The sequence below is a fragment of the Zosterops lateralis genome (genome assembly GCF_965231275.1).
Source record: "Zosterops lateralis genome assembly, chromosome: 4".
NCBI classification, from domain to species: Eukaryota; Metazoa; Chordata; class Aves; order Passeriformes; family Zosteropidae; genus Zosterops; species Zosterops lateralis.
The window spans coordinates 14427746-14450053 of record NC_139765.1 but is presented as its reverse complement, the minus strand read 5'-3'; the positions used below and the strand labels follow the sequence as shown (position 1 = coordinate 14450053).

At 44.3% G+C, this 22308-nt stretch overlaps 3 protein-coding genes across 5 annotated transcripts in view; 2 read left to right on the top strand and 1 right to left on the bottom strand.

The window, feature by feature from the left end:
* The window catches only part of BRAF (B-Raf proto-oncogene, serine/threonine kinase), an 82979-nt gene extending 73370 nt beyond the window's left edge, over nucleotides 1–9609 (top strand). The window contains exon 19 of the mRNA XM_083860495.1: nucleotides 1131–9609. Within this exon, the coding sequence (XP_083716621.1) occupies nucleotides 1131–1153 (23 nt within the window). The 3' untranslated portion in view covers nucleotides 1154–9609. The remainder of the gene's footprint in view (nucleotides 1–1130) is intronic.
* A 569-nt stretch (nucleotides 9610–10178) lies between these two features.
* Nucleotides 10179–11339, bottom strand: NDUFB2 (NADH:ubiquinone oxidoreductase subunit B2). Its single transcript, XM_083860498.1, has 4 exons — nucleotides 11254–11339; nucleotides 11004–11148; nucleotides 10843–10927; nucleotides 10179–10255 (listed from the first exon to the last, which is right to left on the bottom strand). Exons 1-3 carry the CDS (start codon nucleotides 11325–11327, stop codon nucleotides 10853–10855), a joined length of 294 nt encoding a protein of 97 aa, XP_083716624.1. The 5' UTR covers nucleotides 11328–11339; the 3' UTR covers nucleotides 10179–10255; nucleotides 10843–10852.
* A 78-nt stretch (nucleotides 11340–11417) lies between these two features.
* Nucleotides 11418–20572, top strand: LOC310908994 (uncharacterized protein C11orf16 homolog). 3 transcript variants are annotated; one of them, XR_014589991.1, is made up of 7 exons: nucleotides 11418–11692; nucleotides 12114–12438; nucleotides 13451–13542; nucleotides 13725–13893; nucleotides 15029–15257; nucleotides 15824–16724; nucleotides 17331–20572. XR_014589991.1 is itself a non-coding variant. In XM_083860496.1 (6 exons), exons 2-6 carry the CDS (start codon nucleotides 12367–12369, stop codon nucleotides 15976–15978), a joined length of 717 nt encoding a protein of 238 aa, XP_083716622.1. In that variant the 5' UTR covers nucleotides 11418–11692; nucleotides 12114–12366; the 3' UTR covers nucleotides 15979–20572. The 3 variants fall into 3 exon arrangements, 2 of the variants coding, with proteins under 2 accessions (XP_083716622.1, XP_083716623.1); XM_083860496.1 differs by having other exon boundaries at nucleotides 15824–20572; XM_083860497.1 differs by lacking the exon at nucleotides 11418–11692 and having other exon boundaries at nucleotides 12071–12438; nucleotides 15824–20572.
* Nucleotides 20573–22308: the final 1736 nt, after the last annotated feature.

The following is a 22308-nucleotide window of genomic DNA, read 5'->3' as shown; positions in this document are numbered from 1 at the left end:
AAAACACTTCTCTTGAGCAGAGCAAAGGCTCTCTTGTGCCTGCTTATCGCTCCTTTAGTATTAGGAGAGCTCTGGGAAGTGCTGTCAGGAAAGTGGAATAAACTAGCCCAAAATGCATATGAAACTCAACATCAGGAAGTTATATGTATGTATTTTTTTTCTTTCTCCTCAGTCCTTTTTATTATGCTTAGTTAGAAAGCCCTCACTAAAAATCCTATACAATACAATTTCTTTGTGGGTGGCAGGGATTTTTTTTTTTTTTTTTTTTTTTTTTTTTTTTTTTTTTTTCTGCTAAAGTATAGGATTGAGAGGATTAATCATCTTAGACTCAGCTTCTATTCAGTCTTCTGTCAAACTCCTGAAAGACTTCGGGCAGCAGTTTTACTCTGTGCCATAGTTGCATCCCCTCAGAAGTGGGACTATGAGTCTGTCTCATGGCATGGTGACACTAAATAAATGATGTAGGATTTCAGGACATCATCACATGTGTAAGCACTGCACATAATTATTCTTTATTCAGTAATTCTGAAGGAAGCATGGAATTGCTTCATTTGTTATGCTCCCTGTGAGGCCCGATTTCTGGTCTAGGATTGAGTGGATGATCTCTCCATTCTTATACTTCTGTCAGTGGGTTGCTATGTTTGGTCTCTAAACCAAATCCTAGCACTCTGTAACACTGGTTTTCCATTCAGGCACTTTACTGTATATAGTCTTTAAAGGGTAATAGATATCTCATATAGTTCTTTGTAATTAAACTAGTTTTACAACAGAGCACAACTGGTTTGCAGTTGGATGCATTTATTGAAACTGGTGCTTCTCAGGAGGATATATGTGCAATAAGGAATTTAAAGTAAAATTAAGCTGACACATTTAATTTTCAAATGCATGATGAATTAGATTTTGCTTGAACTTTCACCTTCTTGGGAAGAATGGGTACAGCTTGCTTTCAAGAAATCCTTGGTTTGTTAAATACGCTGGGTCTGTATTCAGTGTTCTCTCACTGTGTATTCTCTTGTGCTTTAATTTTAACAGTTTGCATTTTTTAACATCTTTTATATTCAGCCTGATGTTCAACTAGTCTAGTAACTGAAATCATCTTTTTAAACCAAGCTCTTGTCCTCCCTCTACAGGAGAATTTGCAGCATTCAAGTAGCCACAGCACCATGGCAGCACCCACTCTGTTTAAGTCTTGTGTTCCTACAGTTTCTTAACATCAAAACTCCATTCTGCTCCACAAAACCTAAAGTAATTTAGAAAAGATACCCATAAGCTTAAAAGTGGAGCCGAATGGAACCATCATTCCAACACAATGGGAAAAAGTACCTTTTTGGGAACCAGAGTCCTCTGCTGCCAGTGTTTCTCCTTCAACACAAACCACCACGTGCGTTCAGAGACCTGCAGTGGCTGCCTGTGCCGTTGGCATCATTCCCAGGAGAGAGGAGAGGGCGCTCGTGGTGTGACTGTGGTGCTCGGGCGTGAGGGGATGGAGCTGCTGCTGCTGCAACTTAGGAGACTTGCTTTGGATGGTCTGCCGGCCGCCTTTCTCCCTCTAACAGCGTAATCATCAGACCCTCAACATCTGATGAGTGCTAATTTCAAAGAATCATTTCCTCTTCTGATCCTTTTTTTTCCTGGTGTACTTACTCATTTTTGGACAACGCAGTATCCCCTTTTCACTGTATTACAGTGTCAAACACCTCAATCTGTCTATATTACTGGAGTTTATTCTTTTAAAATTAAAAGTGTGGGGAAGTGGGAGCTGGAGATGTTATTTCGAAGGCAGGGAGGTTCATCTGAAGGAAAAGGGGATGCTGCCACACCTTTTTTTCAGATTTACTTTACCACTTCTTTAAAAGAACAAACAACAACCATCATTCTCAACCTTTTTCCTTTTCCAGTATTTTCTTGGTGTGTGCGTATACAACATCTCTTTAGGTCGATTAGGTCGATCCTTCTTTTGTTGGTCCAGCAACAAACTGAAGTTTAAAAAAAATGTAGCGAGATTGTCCTCTTTTTTTTTTTGTATCATATGATACAATGTATTTATCAAAGATGCTACTGCAGCATCTGAAGTCTGTAGAAATCCTGATACAGACTGTGAATGGTGTATGTACCTACTTTAAAAGTTTTATTTTAAACGAGGGTGCAGGTTAATGCCAGGTACCTTACCAATATGTAATGTTTTCATAAATGAGGAAAAAAGTTCTCAGGTTGAATTGAATACAAATACAATCCCCTCCTAGAATTAGACATTCCAAAAATTATGTTTTGGTACTTTCAAGAGCTTTTTTTAAAGGACTTTTATCCTATTGACTAAATGTCCTCTGATAAGTGTGTGTGTAAATGTGGAACATCTTGTCCTAACGGCAAGTTGTTAGCTCAAAACAAAACGGTACTTGCTGGATCCACGCTGACTACTCCTCCTCTCATTACTTTCCTCCCTGTCATCTCTTCCCTTCTGTTGGTCTTTCCCTTCTGTACACTTTGCAAACTAGGATGAAGGTGGTGGTATCTCCATTAGAGTGCTTTGTTTTCCTGTCCTCCAGTCCTGGTTTTCAAATGGTTAGTAGCTTTTTGACAAGTTACCTGGTCAGGGAAAAACAACTCATAAAGTTCTGCACATCATTTATTTACCTCTAGTAGATATCTCGTAATGTGATCTGCTTGCAGAGTTCTCTGGTCTGTGGTATTACCTGTAAATTATTTGTACAGAAGTAAGGCAGACCACATTAAAAAGAAACTCAAGCTCAGACAGAAGTTTCCAGAATTTGATTCATATCAGCCCTGTACCCCTCCAGGTGAGGCAGGAGAGCTGACCCCCCTCTAGCAGGGAGGTTCTTGCTGGGAGGAGATGGGGAGTGTTTAACAAAACCACGACGGATAAATGAAAGAATTAAATGTGTGTGAATGTGGTGTCCATGCTAAACGTGGATGTACTGAGTGAGGGTGCTGTCCTTCCCTCTCCTAGGGAAAGTTGGACTGTTCCTGTCTGCAGAAGGTTGCTCCCAGATGAAGGGAGAAAAGCGCTTTTAATACCCTGAGAATTTTGCGGTGTTGCTGAGAGTCTGTTACATTTGTCAGTAAATATTTACTGGGGCTATAGGGACCAGACTGATCTAAAGTGGGAATTAAAACTGAAATACTGTGTATTCATATTAATTCCACAAACATTAGCAAGATAGCAATAGTGAATGACTTAATAGTCACTACAAGAATGAAGTGATTCATGTTGGTACATGAACAGAATTGATTTTGTGTACAGGACATATTGTAAAAACGACGGAAAAAAAAAAAAAGCACAATTTTTTTTCTTGTCTGCTGTGGGTCTTCAGATGCTGAAAGGTTTTTTCCTTAGTGAGGTTGGCAAGAGTTTAAAAAGTAGCAATAGCCACTTTCCAGTGTGGAAAAGCTGATGCAGAGCAGTGGTGTGCAGATAGTGCAGTCAGAGTGCTCCCTGGTGATTGTCTGAGGCCAGGACCTGAGACATGGAGGGAGCCTGGGGCCACTGGTGGCAACAGGCAGGTGAGAGTATGTACCAGATACAGGCTTCCAGAGGGGGAAGGAGTCACTGCTTCTCCTTTCACCCCGTGCTTGGCTCCACCCCCTTTATGGGCCCTTGGCCCCGTTTGTACATGTCAGGGATACTGAGGTAAAGGTTCTCTCGAAAGAAGCTGTTAACAGAGCAAGTATGGAGAGGTGGTTCAACACTCATTTGTTTTATAGAGCTTGTTAAAAGTTCTCGTTTCCTTCCACAAAGTCATGCTGGCAGAAGATTCTCTGTTAGAAACTTCATTCTATCTTTGCTTAAAATGAACTTACTTTGGTGAAGATTCATTACCCATTAGTCTACAATATGCTTCTTGAGCCCATAGGAAAAGCACAAGGAAAATTACTATCCTTGTCCATGCAAAGCACTTTATAAGTAACACATGATCTCTGGGTTTTTTTTATTGGGGTTTGTTTATTTGTAGTTTTGTTTTTCTATTTTGTTTCTGGTTTTATTTTTTTTCCCTGAGGAATGTGCAAGTTGTTTGGCTGCTGTTTAGAGAAGTCCTTTCAGGATGCATTTCTACTGGTTTTCTCGTTTGTTTGTTTCCCTCCAGATAGCTGTAGTAATGTGTGTTTGTCTGTAAGAGTTCCCAGGTAATGTTCATGCAAAACTTTGGAAGAAATGTGGTTTGTAAATAATTGGGATTATTTTTGGTTTTATCTTTTCCTTCAGGAGTTTTTCTGGATGTCTTGTATGCCATCAGAACCAGTCTTAAAGATGCCCTGTAGATGTTTAGTGAATGAGGAAACAAGAATAGATGAGAAATGAGTGCTCTCTGTAGTGGGATGAAGGAAGTAAACTGAAATGACCAATACATTCATGCATGTTACCCTAAATTCTTTAAGCTTCTTCATGGTGTCACAGCCACAGGTGCATGCCATAGTGTGGAAATGTGAGTACACACTTCATGTGAACATGTTGGGATAAACACCTAGAGAGTCATACTGCTTCTTTTAGCTCTATAAGAACTTATATTTCATAATCATTTGCAAAAGTCCTAGTATCCAGTCCCAGCTAATCATGTCTTTATCAACCAGGCACAAACCTTCCCCTCTGCCTTTCCTTTTCCATACAGGTAACAGAGGCCTGTTACACCTTCCTGGTCAGTATGTGATTGTTTCCCCTGGTATATTTGCCAGAACTGCAACATTGTGGTGGAGCTCAAGCCAAATGGCAGGAATATAGAGGTCAGGTTACTTTGAAAGGAATTTCTGTGTCAGTTAAGTCCTACATAGCCCCAGATAAAATTAACCTAGTCATCTCTTTTTTTAGCTAAATTCATGCAGGTCATTAAATGAATCCATTTATTTTTATGCTTACTCAAAATCATCTTTTCTTGTACTTGAATGCTCTAGCAGCCGATGATGATGCAAAATGTTTGAGAACAAATACTGCCATTTTACCATGGTGTCTTAGCATCACTTGGATTAGTATGTGGACATTAGAGGCAGAATTTGGCCCTTGTGATGTAAAATCAGCAAAATTCTGATTGTTGATAAATATGTGTCTTTCCATAAACGCCCAAACTGGGGGGAAAGTACCCTGAAGATCACACATAAATAATTCTTCTGTGTTTGCCTGGTGGTGTAAATGCATCCAGCATTTTACAGAAGCCTGAGGGAAGCCACATCCCCAGACATGAACGAATTGAAGCTTTGATATCTGGAGGGGCTAAATTTAGGCAAGAAGCATGTAGACATTTCACACTTTTGCAGCCTCTAGGTTTTATTCTCTTCTTGACTGTGAGTGCAGTGTGTGTAGCACAAACTCTTCTTCATAGTACTGTAGACAAGATGTCCTCTGTTGATAAAACGTATCACCAGTAGCACAGTGGGACAGGCAAAGCTTCTAGGTACAGTCAAGTTTAAAAACAGCTGCAGGAGTGGACTCTTAGGGCATCACTTTGAAGGTGCTGAGTGTTCTGGTTTTCTGTGATGCATTTTATGTAGAAGTTTATTAAAAAAACTTTGTTTACTGCAGCCTTGTTACTGTGCATTTGCACTTGCTGTTTGTTTTGGCATGCATTTGAAATACCTTTCTTCACTGCTTCATTACTTCATACCAACTTCATACCCACCATATGAAGTTCAGCCAAGGCAAGTACTGGGTTCTGCACCTGGGGTGGGTAACCCGGCTTATGTGTATAGACTGGGGGATGAGAGGCTGGAGAGCACAAAGGGGCCTGGGGGTCCTGGTCAGTGGCAAGTTGAACATGAGCCAGCAGTGCCCTGGCAGGCAGGAGGGACATCCCTGTCCTAGGGTACATCAGGCACAGCATCACCAGCCAAGGGAAGGGCGGGGATTGTCCTGCTCTGCACTGGGACGACCTCACACTGAGTGCTGGGGGCAGTTTGAGTGCCACAGTGTAAGAAGGACTATTACTGACTGTTGTTCAAATGCTTCTTGAACTCTTTCTCAGGCACATGGAGTGATTCTTGGAGTGTCCTGTGCAGGGCCAGGAGTTGGACTTTGATTACCCTTGTGGGTCCCTTCCAACTCTCAGGATATTCTGTGATGTTCTGTGATGCTGTGATTCTTACCTAATAAACTATCAGAAGAGTAGAGCCAGGTTGTTAAAATGAAAAGGTTTGCATTTAAGTTTCAAGGATGCTAACACAGAAGCTACTAAATCAGCACCATGACAGCAGTAACTATTAACTTGTGGAAGGAGGAAGCTTTAAAAGCTGCAGAATACAGATTACACCAAGAGTGAATTCAGATGAAAACTAATTTCTCTCTTTTGTTTAGAAAAGAGAGCTACCAAGACCCTATGCTCAATGGTTTACATAGGAATCCCCCAAAACAGTTTTTGTAGTTTGCCAAGTGATCATGTGCCTTTGCAACCTTGAAAAGTACAACAGAATGTAAACCAGGTGCTTCGTAACTAGAGCAATGTCTTTGGTTTGCATCTGCTGCAGTAGTTTTGTATATAGCTATCCCTGTAGGTAGGTAGTTTGGAGTTAGCTGGTCAGCTCCTGTAAAAGAGCAAGGAGGGCAGAGAGCATTCCCCAAAATACCTATTAGCATTTCAAAGCTAAGAATTGAAGGATACTGAATTTTGTTACAGTAAACCTGCTGCTTGAAATCTGATCTATCAACAGGTAATTAGGTTCATTTAACTAAAAACAGGTAGGCCCTCCTCCCCTTCTAAAGACACAGATTTTGTTAAAGAAAGCTCCAAAGAGGCCCGAAGTTACACTCTCATAGCATGTTGGGATGAGATGGCAGATGAAGAATGAGAGCTAGATGAGGAGAAACTGATGGCTAGCACTCATGTAATCAAGGTTCACATATATCAAACCATATAATTAGTTCCTTGTCCCAGAAAATGCAGTAAGTTTTGCTTCTGGAGTATCAGCAGGTTTCATCACTTCTTCCCTGGCCCTCTTGCTGTTCAGTGATCACATCACGTTATTGCACATTAACTGTGAGAGATGGTAGGTGTCCTGTCAGCTGAGAGACAACCAGTAGGTGGGGAATTTGATTTGTTCAAATTTCAGACTGGTTATGTAGACTTCTGGCAGTACCTGCATATCAGTGTCATATTTAACCTGCTTGTCCTTGAAGGACAAAATAATGGGTTTGGATATTAGTGCTTTTTCAGATCTTTCCCTTTTCTTCCTTGGGGCAGGACTTTTGGTGTAATTGTAGCTTATGAAGTAATGTCTAAATGCACAGTTCATATGAAATATCAGACCAATTTTAATTAGGGTTTGTTCCTTTTAGAAAACAAAGTGTAAAAATGTTTTACATATGTTCCAGGAACTATCTGGAATCCTACCTACCCCAAATTCTGCACTAAAAGTAGATGTGATGATTATTTTGTGGGTTTTGTTTTGTGGGTTTTTTTGTTTGGTTGGTTTTGGTTTTTTTTGGGGGGGGAGGGGGGCGGGAAGGAAATGGTTTTTGGGGTTTGGGTTTGTTTTGTTTTGTTTATTTTTTAGGAACTTCTAAACTACCTACTATTTGCTTCATAGCATCCAGCAGCAGTGTTCAGCTCACCCAGCCTCCTCAAGAGCCAACAGTGGCCTGTGACTGGTCATTTTGTCTAGTTTGTCATGTTTGCAGCAGCTGTACTTTAAAATAAGCCTTGTGTGACATTTATTTTTGAGCAAGTAAACCACAAAAATAACCATATTTCCTTTTTTCTAATTGTTTATTTGGGTTTGGAAAATGGTCAGGTTTTGTTTTGATAAATGCATTCTGTGTTGCATTTGTGTATTTACCCTTCTTGAAGAGAAAATCTGTCTGTGTGTTTGAAGTTCAGTGGAACATTAGGAGAAGAAATTAAGCCCATCATCTGGGCATGGATGTTGGGTCTAGGGAAAAATGGACCAAACTTGAGTGTTGAGTTATTGGGGGATGGTGGGGGGTTGTGAGGGCATAATTTAAATTAACTCGTCTAAAATAAAGTGTAAGTGCAATAAATGTGCTTTTTTATACAAAGCTGTGAACCTTTAGAAGAAAAACAAAACATGAAAAAAGCAACCAAAAGAGAAAGCACATCATTCTTTCATGAGCCTTGTGTCCTTCTTGCCTCCCCTTTCTCCCCCTCTCCACATTTCTCAACTGACAGAAACCTGACAGTGGCCAACTTGCATGTGTTGGCAACCCAAATTAACATTGGTGTTCTAATCTCATTGTTGGGATTGAGGAAAAGTCCTGCCTCCTACTTCTGTTCCACTCTTGAAATCTTCTTGGGATCCAGTACTGCCCTGTACCTCTAGAGCAGGATCTGCCACTAGCTGGGGTGCAGGAGCCAGCCCATCAGCTCTGTGGTCATCTTCACTCCCAAGTGCAGAGCTGCTCCTGGCCCTCCATTCTCCAGGTGTAACCCTCCTCCCCACCCCACACCGGGTGGAGTGAGGGCTCTCCCTGGGCTGGGCAGTGACTTTACTCTTGAGCAATTGCAAAAGCAATCAGCCATCAGCTGCCTACTGGGATCCCTTTTTCCTTGCCCCAACACACATGCAGGCTGGCCACTGTTGCCTTCTGTGACTCTGCCTTGTTTTGCAGGAGCAGATGTAGGTGTGTGTGACCTGTTGTGCGTTACTTGCACTGTCCCTCTTTCTTACTTGAGCACAGGCTGCTTTTCCTAGATCAGGAAAGGGGCGCCGGTCTCCTGGGCTTCCCAGGAGAGCACAATGCATTGAGCAGTGATGGAAGAGGTAGCACTCACTGGTTGGACCCTCTGGGGGAGTAAGAGAGGACTGGCTTGTTTAAGTTTATAGATACCCAGATCTGTATCCTTTAAACTTTATTATTTTTATATATAGTCAAGACAATGGCATTACCTCATAATACAGAGGCTTGTTTATGAGAGGCAAAGTATGTAGTAAGGAGAGGAAAGGGAAATTTATATATAGATTTGATTTCTTTTGTTTGTTTGTTCCTTAGTGCAATGAAATGTATGTCCCACCACTTTAAACTCTGTGCTAACACATTCCTTTCAGCTGTATTCTTTTTTTTTTTTTTTTTTTTTTTTTTTTTTTTTTTTTTTTTTTTTTTTTTTTGACCACCAGAGGTTTGCAAGGGGCTTATGACTGCAAAGTAGAAGGTCCAGTCTGGTTACTTAAAAAAAAAAAAACCAACCCATTGTGTTAGTAGATTTCCATAGCTGCTTTTTAAAATCTACAATGGAGTAATTGTTTTGAAACTTGTATTTATTTTTTAATTCATAACAAAATGTTTATTTTTGGTTTCCTGTTATGTAGGTCATGGCAACTCCCCTTCGTTCCTTCTCAAGTTTCCCCTGTAATTGCCAATACAACTTATTTTTCTTGTTTGTTCCTTCTCCCTTTACTTTTGTTGTCCCTTCATTTGTACTTTGGAGTTTTTCTCATGTAAATTTGTACAATGGGAAATATTGTCCAGTTTGGTTAGAGAGCATGGAGACTTAAAACATAATAAAATTTGATAGCTGAATTCAGATTGAAGAAAACTATTTCAGTGTAAAGTTATTTAAAGAACTCTGTATTATATGAAAGGCAAAAAGTTCTATGTACTTGATATGAATATGAGAATACTGCTATAATAAAGATTGACTGCATGGAAAAGTCTGAAGGAGATTGTTGATTGTGTCATGCATGGCTCCTCTCTGTGAAGTCAGAGGGGTGCAACTCAGGTGGTTGAGGGGAGTGAAAAAGTTACTTTAGGGTATAACTCTGGAAGGGAAAGAGAAGGAAAAAAATAAAATCAAAGGACTCTTGCAGCGTAACCTCCTCCCTTCATCTTCCTTAAGCTGGATCACTGCCTCCTTCCTTGACTGCTGTGCTGAGCCTTAAGGCATTTTACCTTTACTATTCTGAACTTTTATATAGCCAAGGGGAATTCTCCTTCATCCTGGGAAAAGCCTGGCACCAACTAGTCTAGGTTTTCTTCTGGGTAAATTCTCCTGCTTCTATGGCAATGTCCCCTTACCTCTTCATTGGTTATTTAGCAGAGCCTTTATTGATAAGACTGTTACCTACCATGTACTCATGGACCTTATTTCTTGTGGCAAACACATTCTCTATCAAGCAGGCATTACAGAAGCTCATGTGTACTCAAGTACCACGACTTTAAAGCTGTCATGGTAATTTTCCAAAGATTCTACTTAAAATAGAAAAAAAAACAATTTACCTTAGACTTTGTTTACAGTTTTATTGACATAAGGACCCAGGAGCCAAAGATTTGGTTCCAGGGCCCTCAATTAGTTCCAGGAACCTGAAAGTAACAGAAGAAGAACCTGAGAACCTTTTCGCTCATCCTTTTCCCACCATGCAGAGCAAAGAAGGACCTCCTCAATGCTGACTTCAGCAGCAGCTGAAACTTTTGGTTTACAGCTGTAATCTGTGACAAAACAGCTTAAAAAAAGACTAGGTAATTAAAGAACTGGAAACAAGTAAAAGCCTCAAACGTTTGAGGGGACATCTGGACATGCTCTAGAAACAGAGCATGTCTTCAAATTTAGATCATGCTGGATCTACAGAACAGCATGAAGAAAATAATTTAGAACTGATACCAGGTAAGCTACAACTTAAAGTCGGTTGTTATGGTGCAGGCTTATATTGCCGGAACAGGGCTATCTCGTCTCGGGCACCCCAGACACGGCCGTGAAAGGCAATGGACAGTGCGGACACTGCCTCCTGTACCGCAGAGGCGGGGCAAGGTGCCCCTGGGCAGAGCACAGACATCTGCTGAGAGCAGGGCCCGGCACGGTACCGACCGGCGCCAGAGCGGGCACCGCTGCCGGGGCTGCACCGCGACCGCGGGCCGTGCTCGGGGCCCAGGAGGGGCGACGGGAGCCGTACCGGGCTGCTGCTATTCCTCGTCGTCCGGAGGGATGCCGAGCTCCTCGTCCGTCCAGGCCGAAGCGTCGGGATACGGAAAGTGTCCCTGGGAGAGAGGCCCGTCAGAGCGGGCCCGGGGCCCGGCCCACGCCCCCCGCCCCCGGCCGCCGCGCCGGCCTCACCAGCACCATGTCCGAGCTGTGCCAGAATTGCCACAGGATCCAGAACCACATGAAGCCGCTGAGCACCTCGCCTCGGATCACCTGCGCCCGCGTCAGCTCCGGGAACTGCCGGTACCGCGGCGGGATGTGCACCCCGCCGCCCGCGCTGCAACACAGCACGGCCCCGCCTCACTCTGGGCCCCGGCCCGGGCCCGGGCCCCGGCCCGGGCTCCAGCTCCGGCCCGCCCGCTCCCCTGCCCGCCCCGCTCACCGCCGCCGCCCGGGCACAGCGGCCCCGGCCCGCAGCAGCCGCCCCGCCGCCCGGCCCAGCGCCGCCACCACCATGGCTGTGCCCAATGTCACCCGCACCGCCCAGCAACAGCCCCGCCGATTGGCGCCGCCGCCTTCCGGGGCGGGGACAGCCCGCGGCACGGGGCGTCCGGGACAGGAGGCGGCCCGGGAACGGAGCTGTCCCCGGACAGGAGGCAGCCCGGAGAACGGAGCTGTCCCGGAACAGAAGGCGGCCCGGGAACGGAGCTGTCCCGGAACAGAAGGCGGCCCGGGAACGGAGCTGTCCCCGGCGAGGCGGTAGCCCGCGGCACGGGGACAGTTCAGGGCACGGAGGTGTCCCGGGGCACGGAGACAGCACGCCCCGCACTCCCCCGCAGATCCGCCCCCTCACTCCCCACAGCACTTGGGGCGGCTTCTCCGTGAGTTCTCCCAAAAGTTGGTGTCGCCCGCGGGGGGCGCGGGGCGGGGCGAGCTCCCCAGCCGAGCCGCTCCTCTTTGGAGGGGCGGGGAGAGAAGGCGCTTCCAGCTGCTGGTGTTTAAAGAAATGGCCGAAGAGCGGCGCGTCCCTCTGTCCCAGCCTGGGCGGTCCAGCCGAGCAGTCCGGCTGCGGAGTAACGGGGCCGTGCCGGGGCCGGGGCTCGCCCTTGGGCCGGGACTCGCCCTTGGGGACGGGGCGTCGCGAAGGGAACGGCTGCTGAGGAGCTCTTCCCGCTCTCCGGGCCAGCTGCCGGAGCGGGGACGCAGGGGCGAGTCCTCTGCATAGAAATAAATACCCAGTACAGAATTCCCACCTGAGCATCTGAGAGAGTTTTGTTCTCTCCCTGTTGCCCTCTCCCACAGGTCTTAGAGCCGTGGCCCTGCTGGGCTATTGCTCGCTCAGCAGTGTTCTGGAGCTGCAGCCGGATTCAGTCCCCACACTTGAGGGTGACGGAAAACCCATCCTGCCGGTGGGTGAATCTGTTCACCGGTATATGTCAGAGCAAGGGTCGGAGGATGTCTGCTAACTTCTTCTGGAGAACCAGTTGTGTGCAGTAGTGCGTGTGGTGTGCTTCTGGGACATTGAAGTGATCACGAAAGAACCAAGCAAAAAATAATGGAGAAAGTAACCAGACTATCAGGGCAGTCCTTTCAAGGAATCCAACACTCCCCTACTCCTCCTGACAAGGTATGATGCCAATGTAAGATTAATCCACACTTGTAGTTCCTCCTGAATCTTTATTGGATAACACTCCACAAAGAACTGGAGAATAGTTTCTGAGACTCTCCTGAAGGTATTTTAAATAAGTAATAATAATCTTCTCCATCTTTTAACACCCCAAACACCTGACATCCTCAGCTCAAACAGCAGTGGATAGCCTTATAGTTAAGGAATTTTAATTTCCCTGCTCATCTGAGCTTTGTAGCATCCCTAATGCATTTTCACCTGCAGTTTACAGGGAATAGCAGTAAGCTTTTCAACCACCGTTTTTACTTACCATGTGCAACATGTTGCAACATTGCAATGTGCTCCATAGCAAGTTGATGTTATTCCATAAAAGCTGAAGGCTTTGATACAAAGCTCATAGCTTTATTGCCAGCTCTACCTTCCAACCACCTTGTATTTTGTCTTTCTGCCTCCTTGCAGTCCCTAGCATTCTGTTCCCTGTATCCTTGTTCTCAAGCATCCCACAATTCCCATCCTGCTCAGGCTGGATGTGTCCACTGCTGGCTTTGACCTGCAGAGGCAGCTTTGTCCCCCTAGATTGAACCCCCACCTTCCTCACTCTTCCTTGACTTCAGGTCCTTTCATTGACCTTTCAGCTTTGCTTACCAGGGGAGCTTGGAAGCTGTGTAAGCAGCAGCAGCAGTGCACGTGTGGCCACTCGCTGCCCACCCCTGCTGTGCACCTAGCAACTGAATAGACACCAGGTGTAAGGGAGGGTTTGTCATACAGTTCTTAAGTTTTGGGGTTTTTTTTAATATTCCTTCTTTCCAAACTTGATTTCTGAAAATCAAAGCCATTTGTGATGAGTTTACAGATAGCAGCATAGTACCACAAGATATGATGGAAGAATTATGTAGAGAAGTAATAAACTGAAAGTAAAGTTCGACTTTGTAGACAGTATTCCTGTTTAAGTATTTAAGTGTTCAAGAATCATGCTCATTTTCAGCTTCCATCTCCTCCTTCCCCCTTCCAGGTAAGCTCCACATCCAGCTCGTGTGTCCAGTGCTGCCACACAGCTAATAAAGATTCCTGTAGCTCTCTGCTGCCAAGATGTCCAATAACACAGTAAGCTCATAATCTGTAGGTGGGTCACTGGAACAGCAGAGAAGAAAAAGCTGGGAAGCAAAGACAGTTATTGCAGGGTGGGGATTTTGTTCCATGTTGATTTAGTTTGTTTGCACTGCAGCAAGTTGCCGAGTGTCTGTTGCCAAGCTTTTCATTGCTTCTTGTATTTTTGTTTTCCCCAGCTGTCCTGTTTGTGCATGGAGCCCAGGTCACTGTTGCATGCCCTTGACACCCTCAGCCAAAAGGAATTTCATTGGTTCGTCCCTGGAGGCTTCCCATGTCTTGGGGGCTCGTGTGTTGGCAAGGACAGAAACTGATGGCTATTACCACCTGGGGCGCATTGTCCAGGAGGTGAAATTAACTGTTTATTGGGAACTTGTCTGTAAGAGCATGTATGTTTTTTCTCTGTTCTTCCCATACCACACCAGTCCCAAGCCCTTGCTGTGGGGTGGCCCTCCAGTGTTACAGTGCACTTCATAGCCACTGTTGCCTCCCCACGCCCTATTTTCATCTGTTACCTGCTGCTGTCTGGCTGTTTACTGTGAGGAACCCTGCAAGTAAGAACAGCCTGGAGATCAATCCGTTTTTGTAGTTAAAATGAGTTTTTATTCAGAGACAGACAAAAGAGGTCCCTTATCACTATTGTCTACTTTTGCCCAGCGTAGCAGCAGAGTCTGTTAGCTAACCAGCAGCTAGTAATCCAAAATATTTGTCTTCAGGGTCCACTTCCTCTTTACCAAACTGAGAGCTTTCCTCATTCTTTTCCATCTGTGTTTCTGGGAATTGCGAGGTGATTTTGGATGCCAGATGGAAAATTCCCCCTGTGAGTTTTCTTTTAAAATCCAGTTCATATTGCAGGTTAGTTAAATAAATTTTGGTGCTAGTATAGGTGAGGATGTTTGTAAGCTTCAGTGTGGGGTAGAACAGATTGGGACAGCTATAGGTATGAGTGACATCAGCTGGAGTAGGAGCTGACTGTATTATTTGTCTAAGTGCACTCAAAGTAATCTTGCCCTCACTCACTGCTGAAGGCTTCAATTAAAATATTTAAATTTATGACAGTTGTGACTTTTTACTGCTTTGTTACCCTTCTCATTGCTGAAGGGTTGTATGTTATCCTTCTGATTGTAGTGAACTGCATCATACACAGTTTCTTTTGGCTGCTCTTTTTCTAGTGGGAGGTTTTCCTGGTACAGTGCCGCCTTAGCCTGCTAACTGTGTTCTTACTAAAATCTAACTCCAAAGTGAAAGGAAGAAAAAAATCTCTCAGCCCTTTAATCCACAGCTTTTTATTTACTTTTGAAGTGGTATGGACACAGTACAGTGAAACCCTGGTAGAAGAGGAAAGCTGAATTCCCAGATCACATTCCACTTCCTGGGATTTCTGCCACTTCCCGGGATTTCTGCCACTTCCCTCTTAGTACTTAAGCTTGGCTGTTAATTAGACTTTGCAAACTGCCTTGCAAACCACATTTTGCTCTTGCAGGGCTCCAGGGGAGGCTTTTTAATTGAGTTTGACCAAAGTTGTGCTCGGAAGGGCAAGGTCCAGCTTGGCCGGCAGGAAACGCCTCTCTATGACATTCTCCACTACGAGGACGCACGGAGACAGCCTCTTGCTCCAGGGGACAGAGTCTTGGCACCATGGGAGGCTCCAGCCAATCGTTTTGGCCCTGGCACTGTGCTAAGGGTTGTGGAGAACACAGAGGCACCTTTAGGTACCTGCTTTGAGTGTTTTGGTTTTCTCAGTAGCACTGGTCTTGCCACAGCTGTGGGTCACTGCAGGAAAGAGAACAGGCACTAGCATGGAGAATTCACCTCCTGCTGCTTGGGTTCTCTTCATTGTGTTTTTATTGCTGGCACTAAGTCACTTTTTCAGGGTCAGAATTAACACAGCTCACAGGATTTGCCTTTGCTTTGTTCTGTGGGTGAAAACTTCCTAAAAAGTTTGAGGTTGGGAGCAGCATCCTCCCAGCACAAGGCAAAAAATGTTCTTCACCCTCCTGAGGGTCACCTGATTATTTGTTAGTCTACTTTCCAGCTATTTCAGGGTAAAATCCCACCTGCTGGGGTAAGTGAGACTTTTTATTATCTGCTGGCTCCTCACAGGAAATTCAGAAGAAAGTCAAATTTTCAACCTGTAAAGAATAAAATCATCAAAGTTGTTACAGAATTGTCTGAAACACAATTACTTTTACCTCCTGCTCTCTAATAGATAAATCACACTGACTGACATGCTGCTAATACATTACTTGCCCTTTTTCTTTCTCCCCAATATACACAGGGCACAATGAAAGACAAGTGCTTGTGAATTTCTGGAATGGTCAGACTAAGGAGGTGTCTTCTGCCCAAGCTCTGCGGATTCCCCTGCCCCTGAGTGAACGCATCATCCTGGAGCTGCAGATGCCTTTAGCAGCCAGGCAGATGGTGGTAGATTGAAGCTTGGATTACCCATACCTTGTGGCACCAGGTTATAGAGCCTCAGGGCACTATAGACAGGGTCACCTGGACCTGCATTGCTGCCCAGTGGCTCTGTATTCCACTCATCCCTGTGCAAAGTGCAGCAGGGGGTGTACCTCACTTCCTTGGTGCTGCCTTGGAGCCTGGGATCCCACATGGCCCACAGAGTGCCAAGTGCAGCAGAAAAATGCCTTCATCCCAGGGGCAAGCTTGACTGAAGACAAGCTCAGCAAGGAAATAGAACGGGAACTGTTTGAATTGAGGATTACATCTTCAGAAAGTGTTTCCAGAGAGGAAGAGAAAAAGGAGGAGAAGAGATTGGAGACAGAAAACGTTCCAAAAGATGTTAGGTCTTGTTTGGAAGATGATCGTGAGGTTATAGAAACTGAGACGGTAAAAAGTGCTTCACCCTGGCTCTTCTGTTAATGCGTGATCTGCTACTTGTATACATATCTACTATTTGTATAAATATCTGCTTTGTTACTTCAAGTTTACTACCCTTGGTATTTACTGCCAGGCAATTACTAGAGGTTTAAGGCCTGATCCTTTTGCCTGCCTGCTAAAGAATGGAGATACTTTGCACTGTCTTCCTTTGACTGGGGTAAGAGCTATAATCTGTCATTGTCCCTGGCTGGAGAAGGCTTCTAGAACATCTTCCATGGATGCAGAATATCAGAAGTGCTGCATAGCCCAGTCCCTCTACATTTTGCTTCTGTGTGAAGGAGGTAAAGGCAAAAAAAAAAAAAAAAAAAAAAAAGGTGTCAGAAGACTTGACACTGGATAAGGATTACAGTAGTAATTGTTCCATACCAAGGCAGTCTCTTGCATGATTCTTTTAACATACTTCTCCACCTTGTTAGAGGTGTCCCCTCTCCCATCAAGGATCACAAGAGATTTATCTAGTTCTCAGCAGCTGATTTGGTGCTTGTGAGCAGGGCATTGGGTGAGGATCAGTAAGGAGGAGGTTCTTGTGCAGCAGCTACTGCCACACTTACCTCCATTGCTCTGCAAGGGTTAGAATCCAAATTCTGGCACCTGCTAGAAGCAGGGCTGTCTTTAAGCCAGAGCTCCTCTGGCCTGATCTCTGCACCAGTTAGGGCCCTTTCAGGCAAAAGTACTTTAGGTCATATGGAGACATAGGGAAACTCAGGAAGCAATTGGAAATTACCTATGAGTTGTTTCTTTAGTAAAGAACTCCCCCAGATTTTTTCTTTTTCATTCTCTCTTGAACTGCAGTTACAACTTAAGATCTTATTCTGTAAATTCATTAAATAAGCCTATTCTTTTCCTTATGAGGTCTGGATTATGATTGCATATCTTGTTATTTCTAGGGCCCTCAGAGAGAGATGGCTCATGCTGTGGTTGATGCTGCTGTCAACACAGACAGCTGGTTAATGGAGACAGATCACAAGGAAGAAGCAGAGAGCAGACAGCAGGATGCTGAAACTGAATCTAATTTTGAACATGAGCATGGTATTGGAACTGTGGCTCTTTTACCCAAACATAAGACTTAGCACATAACATCAGTGCAGGATGGCATAATATATAAGATCTGTCACCAGAATTCTTGGTGCTTCACAAGAAAATTCCATGATCCCATCTTTATATATAGGTATTAATGGTGCCGTGCCTTGAGAAGTTATTCATCTTCTCTCAAGGTGAAAGCATTTTCAGATGAAAGTTGAGATTTTTTGGGTTTTACAGCTCAGCCATTGCAGTAGCAGCTTTTGGGGTTTTTTGACCTATATCACAGAGCTCAGTATAAATAAAATTTTCCTTACTTTAAAAATTGATATGCAGCATTAACTGTGACAATGTATAGCAACAAGATTTTACCAGGACTGTTCTGCAGAACAATCCTCTTATCTGTGCTGAAAATTATTGCTTTATAATATCACTGAGTTAAATTTTCTTCCCTGAACAGCCAAAAGGGGCTGGATCATGATTTTGGTATTTTGTTGCTGTTGTCATCTTTGTGACAATTGCAGGCATCTAAGAGAGGATTCTGAAAGCCTAAAGCTTTCTCTATTATTGCTTTGTGGCATTGCTGGAAGCAGGAGAATGAAAAGTCAAACAGGAGTGCAGATTTCCTCCCAGCTGGTGTTCCAGCATCATTCCATGCTGGAACAGCTACCACTCAGGTCTGCCCTGTCCTTAGCAGAAAGGTGTGAACAAACTCTACTCATGTTCTCAGTTACCCAAAAGCTGTATTAGCAGAGTTGTGCCCATGCCAATGTCTCCTGTCTCTCAGCAGCATGTAAAGCTCAGGCTTTGCCCTGTCAAAAGATTTATCATTTTTACACATCTCAGAGCAGCTCATGCCTGTCTGTGACATACCACGTAAACGATCTTTAGCCTGAGTAGCTGTAAGAAGGGTCAGGCCAAATTCAGTTTCCCAGGCAAAACTCTTGCCTAAATGCAATGGCAAGCTTGTTTCTGAAAAGCTGGAACCTCTTTTATGGAGACTAAGAACTGTCCCACTTCCTCAGAGGAAAATGTTATAAAATCCTTGCTTAAATATATTTCATATGAGCATTTTGTTTTCTTGATTTGCTTTCTTTTTATAAACTTCCTATATTCTCATATGCCCTTGCCCTAATTTATTTGAAAGGCCTTTTTGAATCCAGAGTGGCAGAAGCTCCAGTCCAGCATTCCCAGAGAGGCCCTTCCCTGGTAAGCAGTGCTTTGGTTCCCTTCAGGCTCCAGAGCTTCTTTTCCCAAGTGAATCTGTCACTGGAGAAAGATAGCCTGACCATCAGATCAGCCCTTCGTGTGCAGAGACCACACAGTATCACCAGCCTGCTGCCTGGGAGAGCCACATGTCTCCCAAATCTTCTAAAAGACAAAAGCATCAGAGTGAGTATTTGGTCCAGGCCAGGTTTAGTTCTTAGGATGAGAAGAGTTATGTCATGTGAGAATGTTCTGTCCTTTGATCTTTCACAAACCTTTTTGGTGCAACAGGAATGATGCCTGTGTAGAATAATGGTTATGCATAATTAGAAACTTAAGGACTCCACTGGGGAACCCACGTTGTGCAGGACAGGGCACTTGTGGTATTTTTGCTCAGCAGTTTTGATAGAATGTTTTTGTATGTTAGATCTAATCTGTTCTAAATAAGCTTCTCAGCCAGCTCTACTAGATAGAAAAAAAAAAAAAAAAAAAAAAAAAAAAATTCCTCTTTTCCAGATACTGGAAAGCAAAAAAGAGAAAGTTTAGGCAGTCATCTGAGGCCCACAGCAAAGAGACAAAGAGACCATGTTAGGGCAGGAGTGGAACTAGAAGTCTCCTGATCCTTACGCTGGTACTTTACCTGCTGCAAAACATTTGCTCACCTCCCACCAGTAAAACACGTTTGATTCTTTCTTTGATCTCTCCTTGTGTGTGCCATTAAACACAAACACCCATAAGGTACATTTTTTTTGCTAAGAATAGCAATACACTGGAGAACAAAGCTGTTTACAGCCCCTGGGAAGCCATACAAATCAATGTGTTCAGAGAAACCAGTCAAAATGCTATGTAAGACTGGCAGGAACATTATTTGAAAGTCCTGTAGTGTTTTTCACCTTGTGGTATTTGAATTGTCCCCAGGAAAGCACTGGAAGGAGACATTCTGTTTGCAGAGGAGCAGCTGAGAGCAGGAGCATGCTAACTGCAGCTGGGAATAGGAGGAAGTAAGATGCATTTGACAGAGGAAAATATTTTGGGGGAACTTTGTTCCAGCCCCAAACAGCTCTAGCAATGTAAACTGGAATAAATGTGTAAAGGTTTGGTGGTATTTACTTGCACTTCTGTCATAAAAGGCACGGTAAGGAGTACAAAACCAAGTATTTTACTATGGCTGTGAAAAGAGTCCTTGTAGGTGTTCCTTCATCTCTGTACATGGCACAGTGCATTTAAAAACACAAATCAGCGACACTACAGCATTGAAATGAAGCTACTACTGAAGAAAACACAAAGACTGCTTGAGCATGGGTAGAAATCTCAGACAATAAGAGGTGAAGAGTTGGAACACCTGCAGAGATCTCCAGGAATGTTCTGGGTTTGGCCAGAGAGGGGCAGGTATTTCTCTTGCTAATAAAATCTAGGAAGGAATATATAATATGTTTTGTGATCAGAACCTGGATTTTCCATCCAATCCAGAAGCTGACCCAAAGACTGGGGAGTTTTAAACATTGGCTCAACACCAGAACAGCACAACCTACCTACCTATGAAGAACTCTTAAGACTGGATTTTCAGGCACCTCTTTGTTGATTAAGCCGAGTTTTCTACAGGTTTTAGCATCATTCTCAGTATTTTCATGGATGGGAATCAACACTACAGTATTTGTGAGCCTTTGTAGCTTCTAGGCCTCAGGAGTTACATTAAAACTGGGCTCTTCTGGTTTTGTGTGTTTACAGTTCGCATTAGAAAAATACACTGTTGGGACTAAGGGTTCAGCTTGCTTTTTTTCTCTTAGAAATCAATCCTTAGTGGTGCATCTCAGGAGAGGTGGAAAGAGCTGGACTTCAACAGAGCCAAGATTGAGCACAAAAAGTGGCAAGAGGAACAGAGGCAGCTGAAGAGGAGGCAGCAGCAAGAGGCAGATGGTACCCGACGCCAGCTGCGCAGGGACAGCCAGAGGTGGTGCTGGGAACTGACTGCTTTGTGTGCTAAATGTTGGAAGGTTGGTAACAGCTGCTCCCTGCTGCTCTCCTTCTCCATGGTATGTCCCTGCACATGCCATGTTGTGCTTTCTGCTGGACTCTGCAGAGAGGTCACAGTGGTTCCCTACTGGGAATAAAATGGTGCTGGAGGTGTGAGGGAGTGGGTACACAGTGCTATCTCCAAGGGCAAATTCCTTTCAATCCTGTTCTCAGACCTGACATCAGGCAGCAGCCCATTTGGAGCTTTTGACACCTCTGTTCTGGACACAGGTTTAATCCTCATAACCTAACAAAGAGTCTTGGAATATTAACTAAACATGGATTGCCAAAATATCTGCTTTGTGTCTTATGCACTTTCTTTTTTATTGCTCTTTCTTTATGAGAAATTCGAAAAATTTTGTTTTGGAAACTGGCAGCAGTTGCGTCAGAGAACATTGCAGAAACAGCTGGAGCACAAAGAGAGAGGTTTGCAGCACTTGGCACTGCTCCAGGCTGCTGGGGCTGAGAGGAGCAGGAAGGAATCTTTTCAAGAAGAGGAGGAGAGGAAGGCAAGGCAGAGGCTTCAGTTCTTAAAGACACAGTGTTTGCAGAGAGAGGAGTTGCAGGCAAAAAGCAACAAAAGGAGCTGTGAACAAGAGAAAGAAAGGCTGGTAAGGGCAATTCCAGAAATTATTTTCCTCTTCTGCCATGTTTCCAGTAGTGTCAGTATCTGGAGTATTTGTATTATTTCACCTGTTTTACATCCAATATAACTATATCATTTAGAAATAAAAAAGGGTAACATTTTTTTGCCATGTGTATAAAGATGAAAGGTAGAAAGTAAAATTCCCTATCTCTGACATAAAAGAAGTCTTTCTGCATGCAAGGAATGAATTTCCATAGATTATATCCATTTCTGACTTCTACTAGTGAGAATCATAGTACTGTAGAATGATTTGGATTGTATTTATCTAGTCCCGACCCCCCTGGCTGGGAAAGGCAAGGGACACCTTCCACTATACCAGGCTGCTCAGAACCCCCTGTCCAACCTGCCAGGGATAGGCCATCCACAGCTTCTCTGAGTAACCTGTACCAGTGCCTCTCCACCCTCACAGGGAACATTTCTTCCTAATATCTAATATAACCCTACTCTTTTTCAGTTTAAAGCCATTCCCCTTTGTCCTATCACTCCACACCCTTGTAAGAAGTCCCTCTCCAGCTCTCGTAGCACCTCCCTCTTCTTGGCACTGGAAGGTGCCTTCTCTTCTCCAGGCTGAACAACCCCAGCTCTCTTCTCAGCCTGGCTCCATACCCTCTGAGGATCTCCTGATCCTCCTCTGGACTCACTCTAGCAGGTCCATGTCCTTCTAATGCTGGGAGCCCCAGGGCTGGACAGAGATGAAAAGTGAGGATGAAATTTGGCGTGAAGGTTGACTGTACAGTTTTGAATGTCTTCATGTAGGAGTTCCTGAGGAGCAGAATGCAGTCATGGCAGGAAGTCCTGGGACAAGAATCCCAGGTGCAGGACAAACAGCAAAACCAGCACCAGGCTGCCAATGTGAGAGTGTTCCAGAGGAGAGGGAGTTCTCATCTGAAGGTGGAAAAGGAGGGCCAAAAGCTCCGTGCCCTCCAGCAGTACCTCAGGGAACAGAACCTTCTGCTGCTACGGGCATCCCTGCTGGAGTA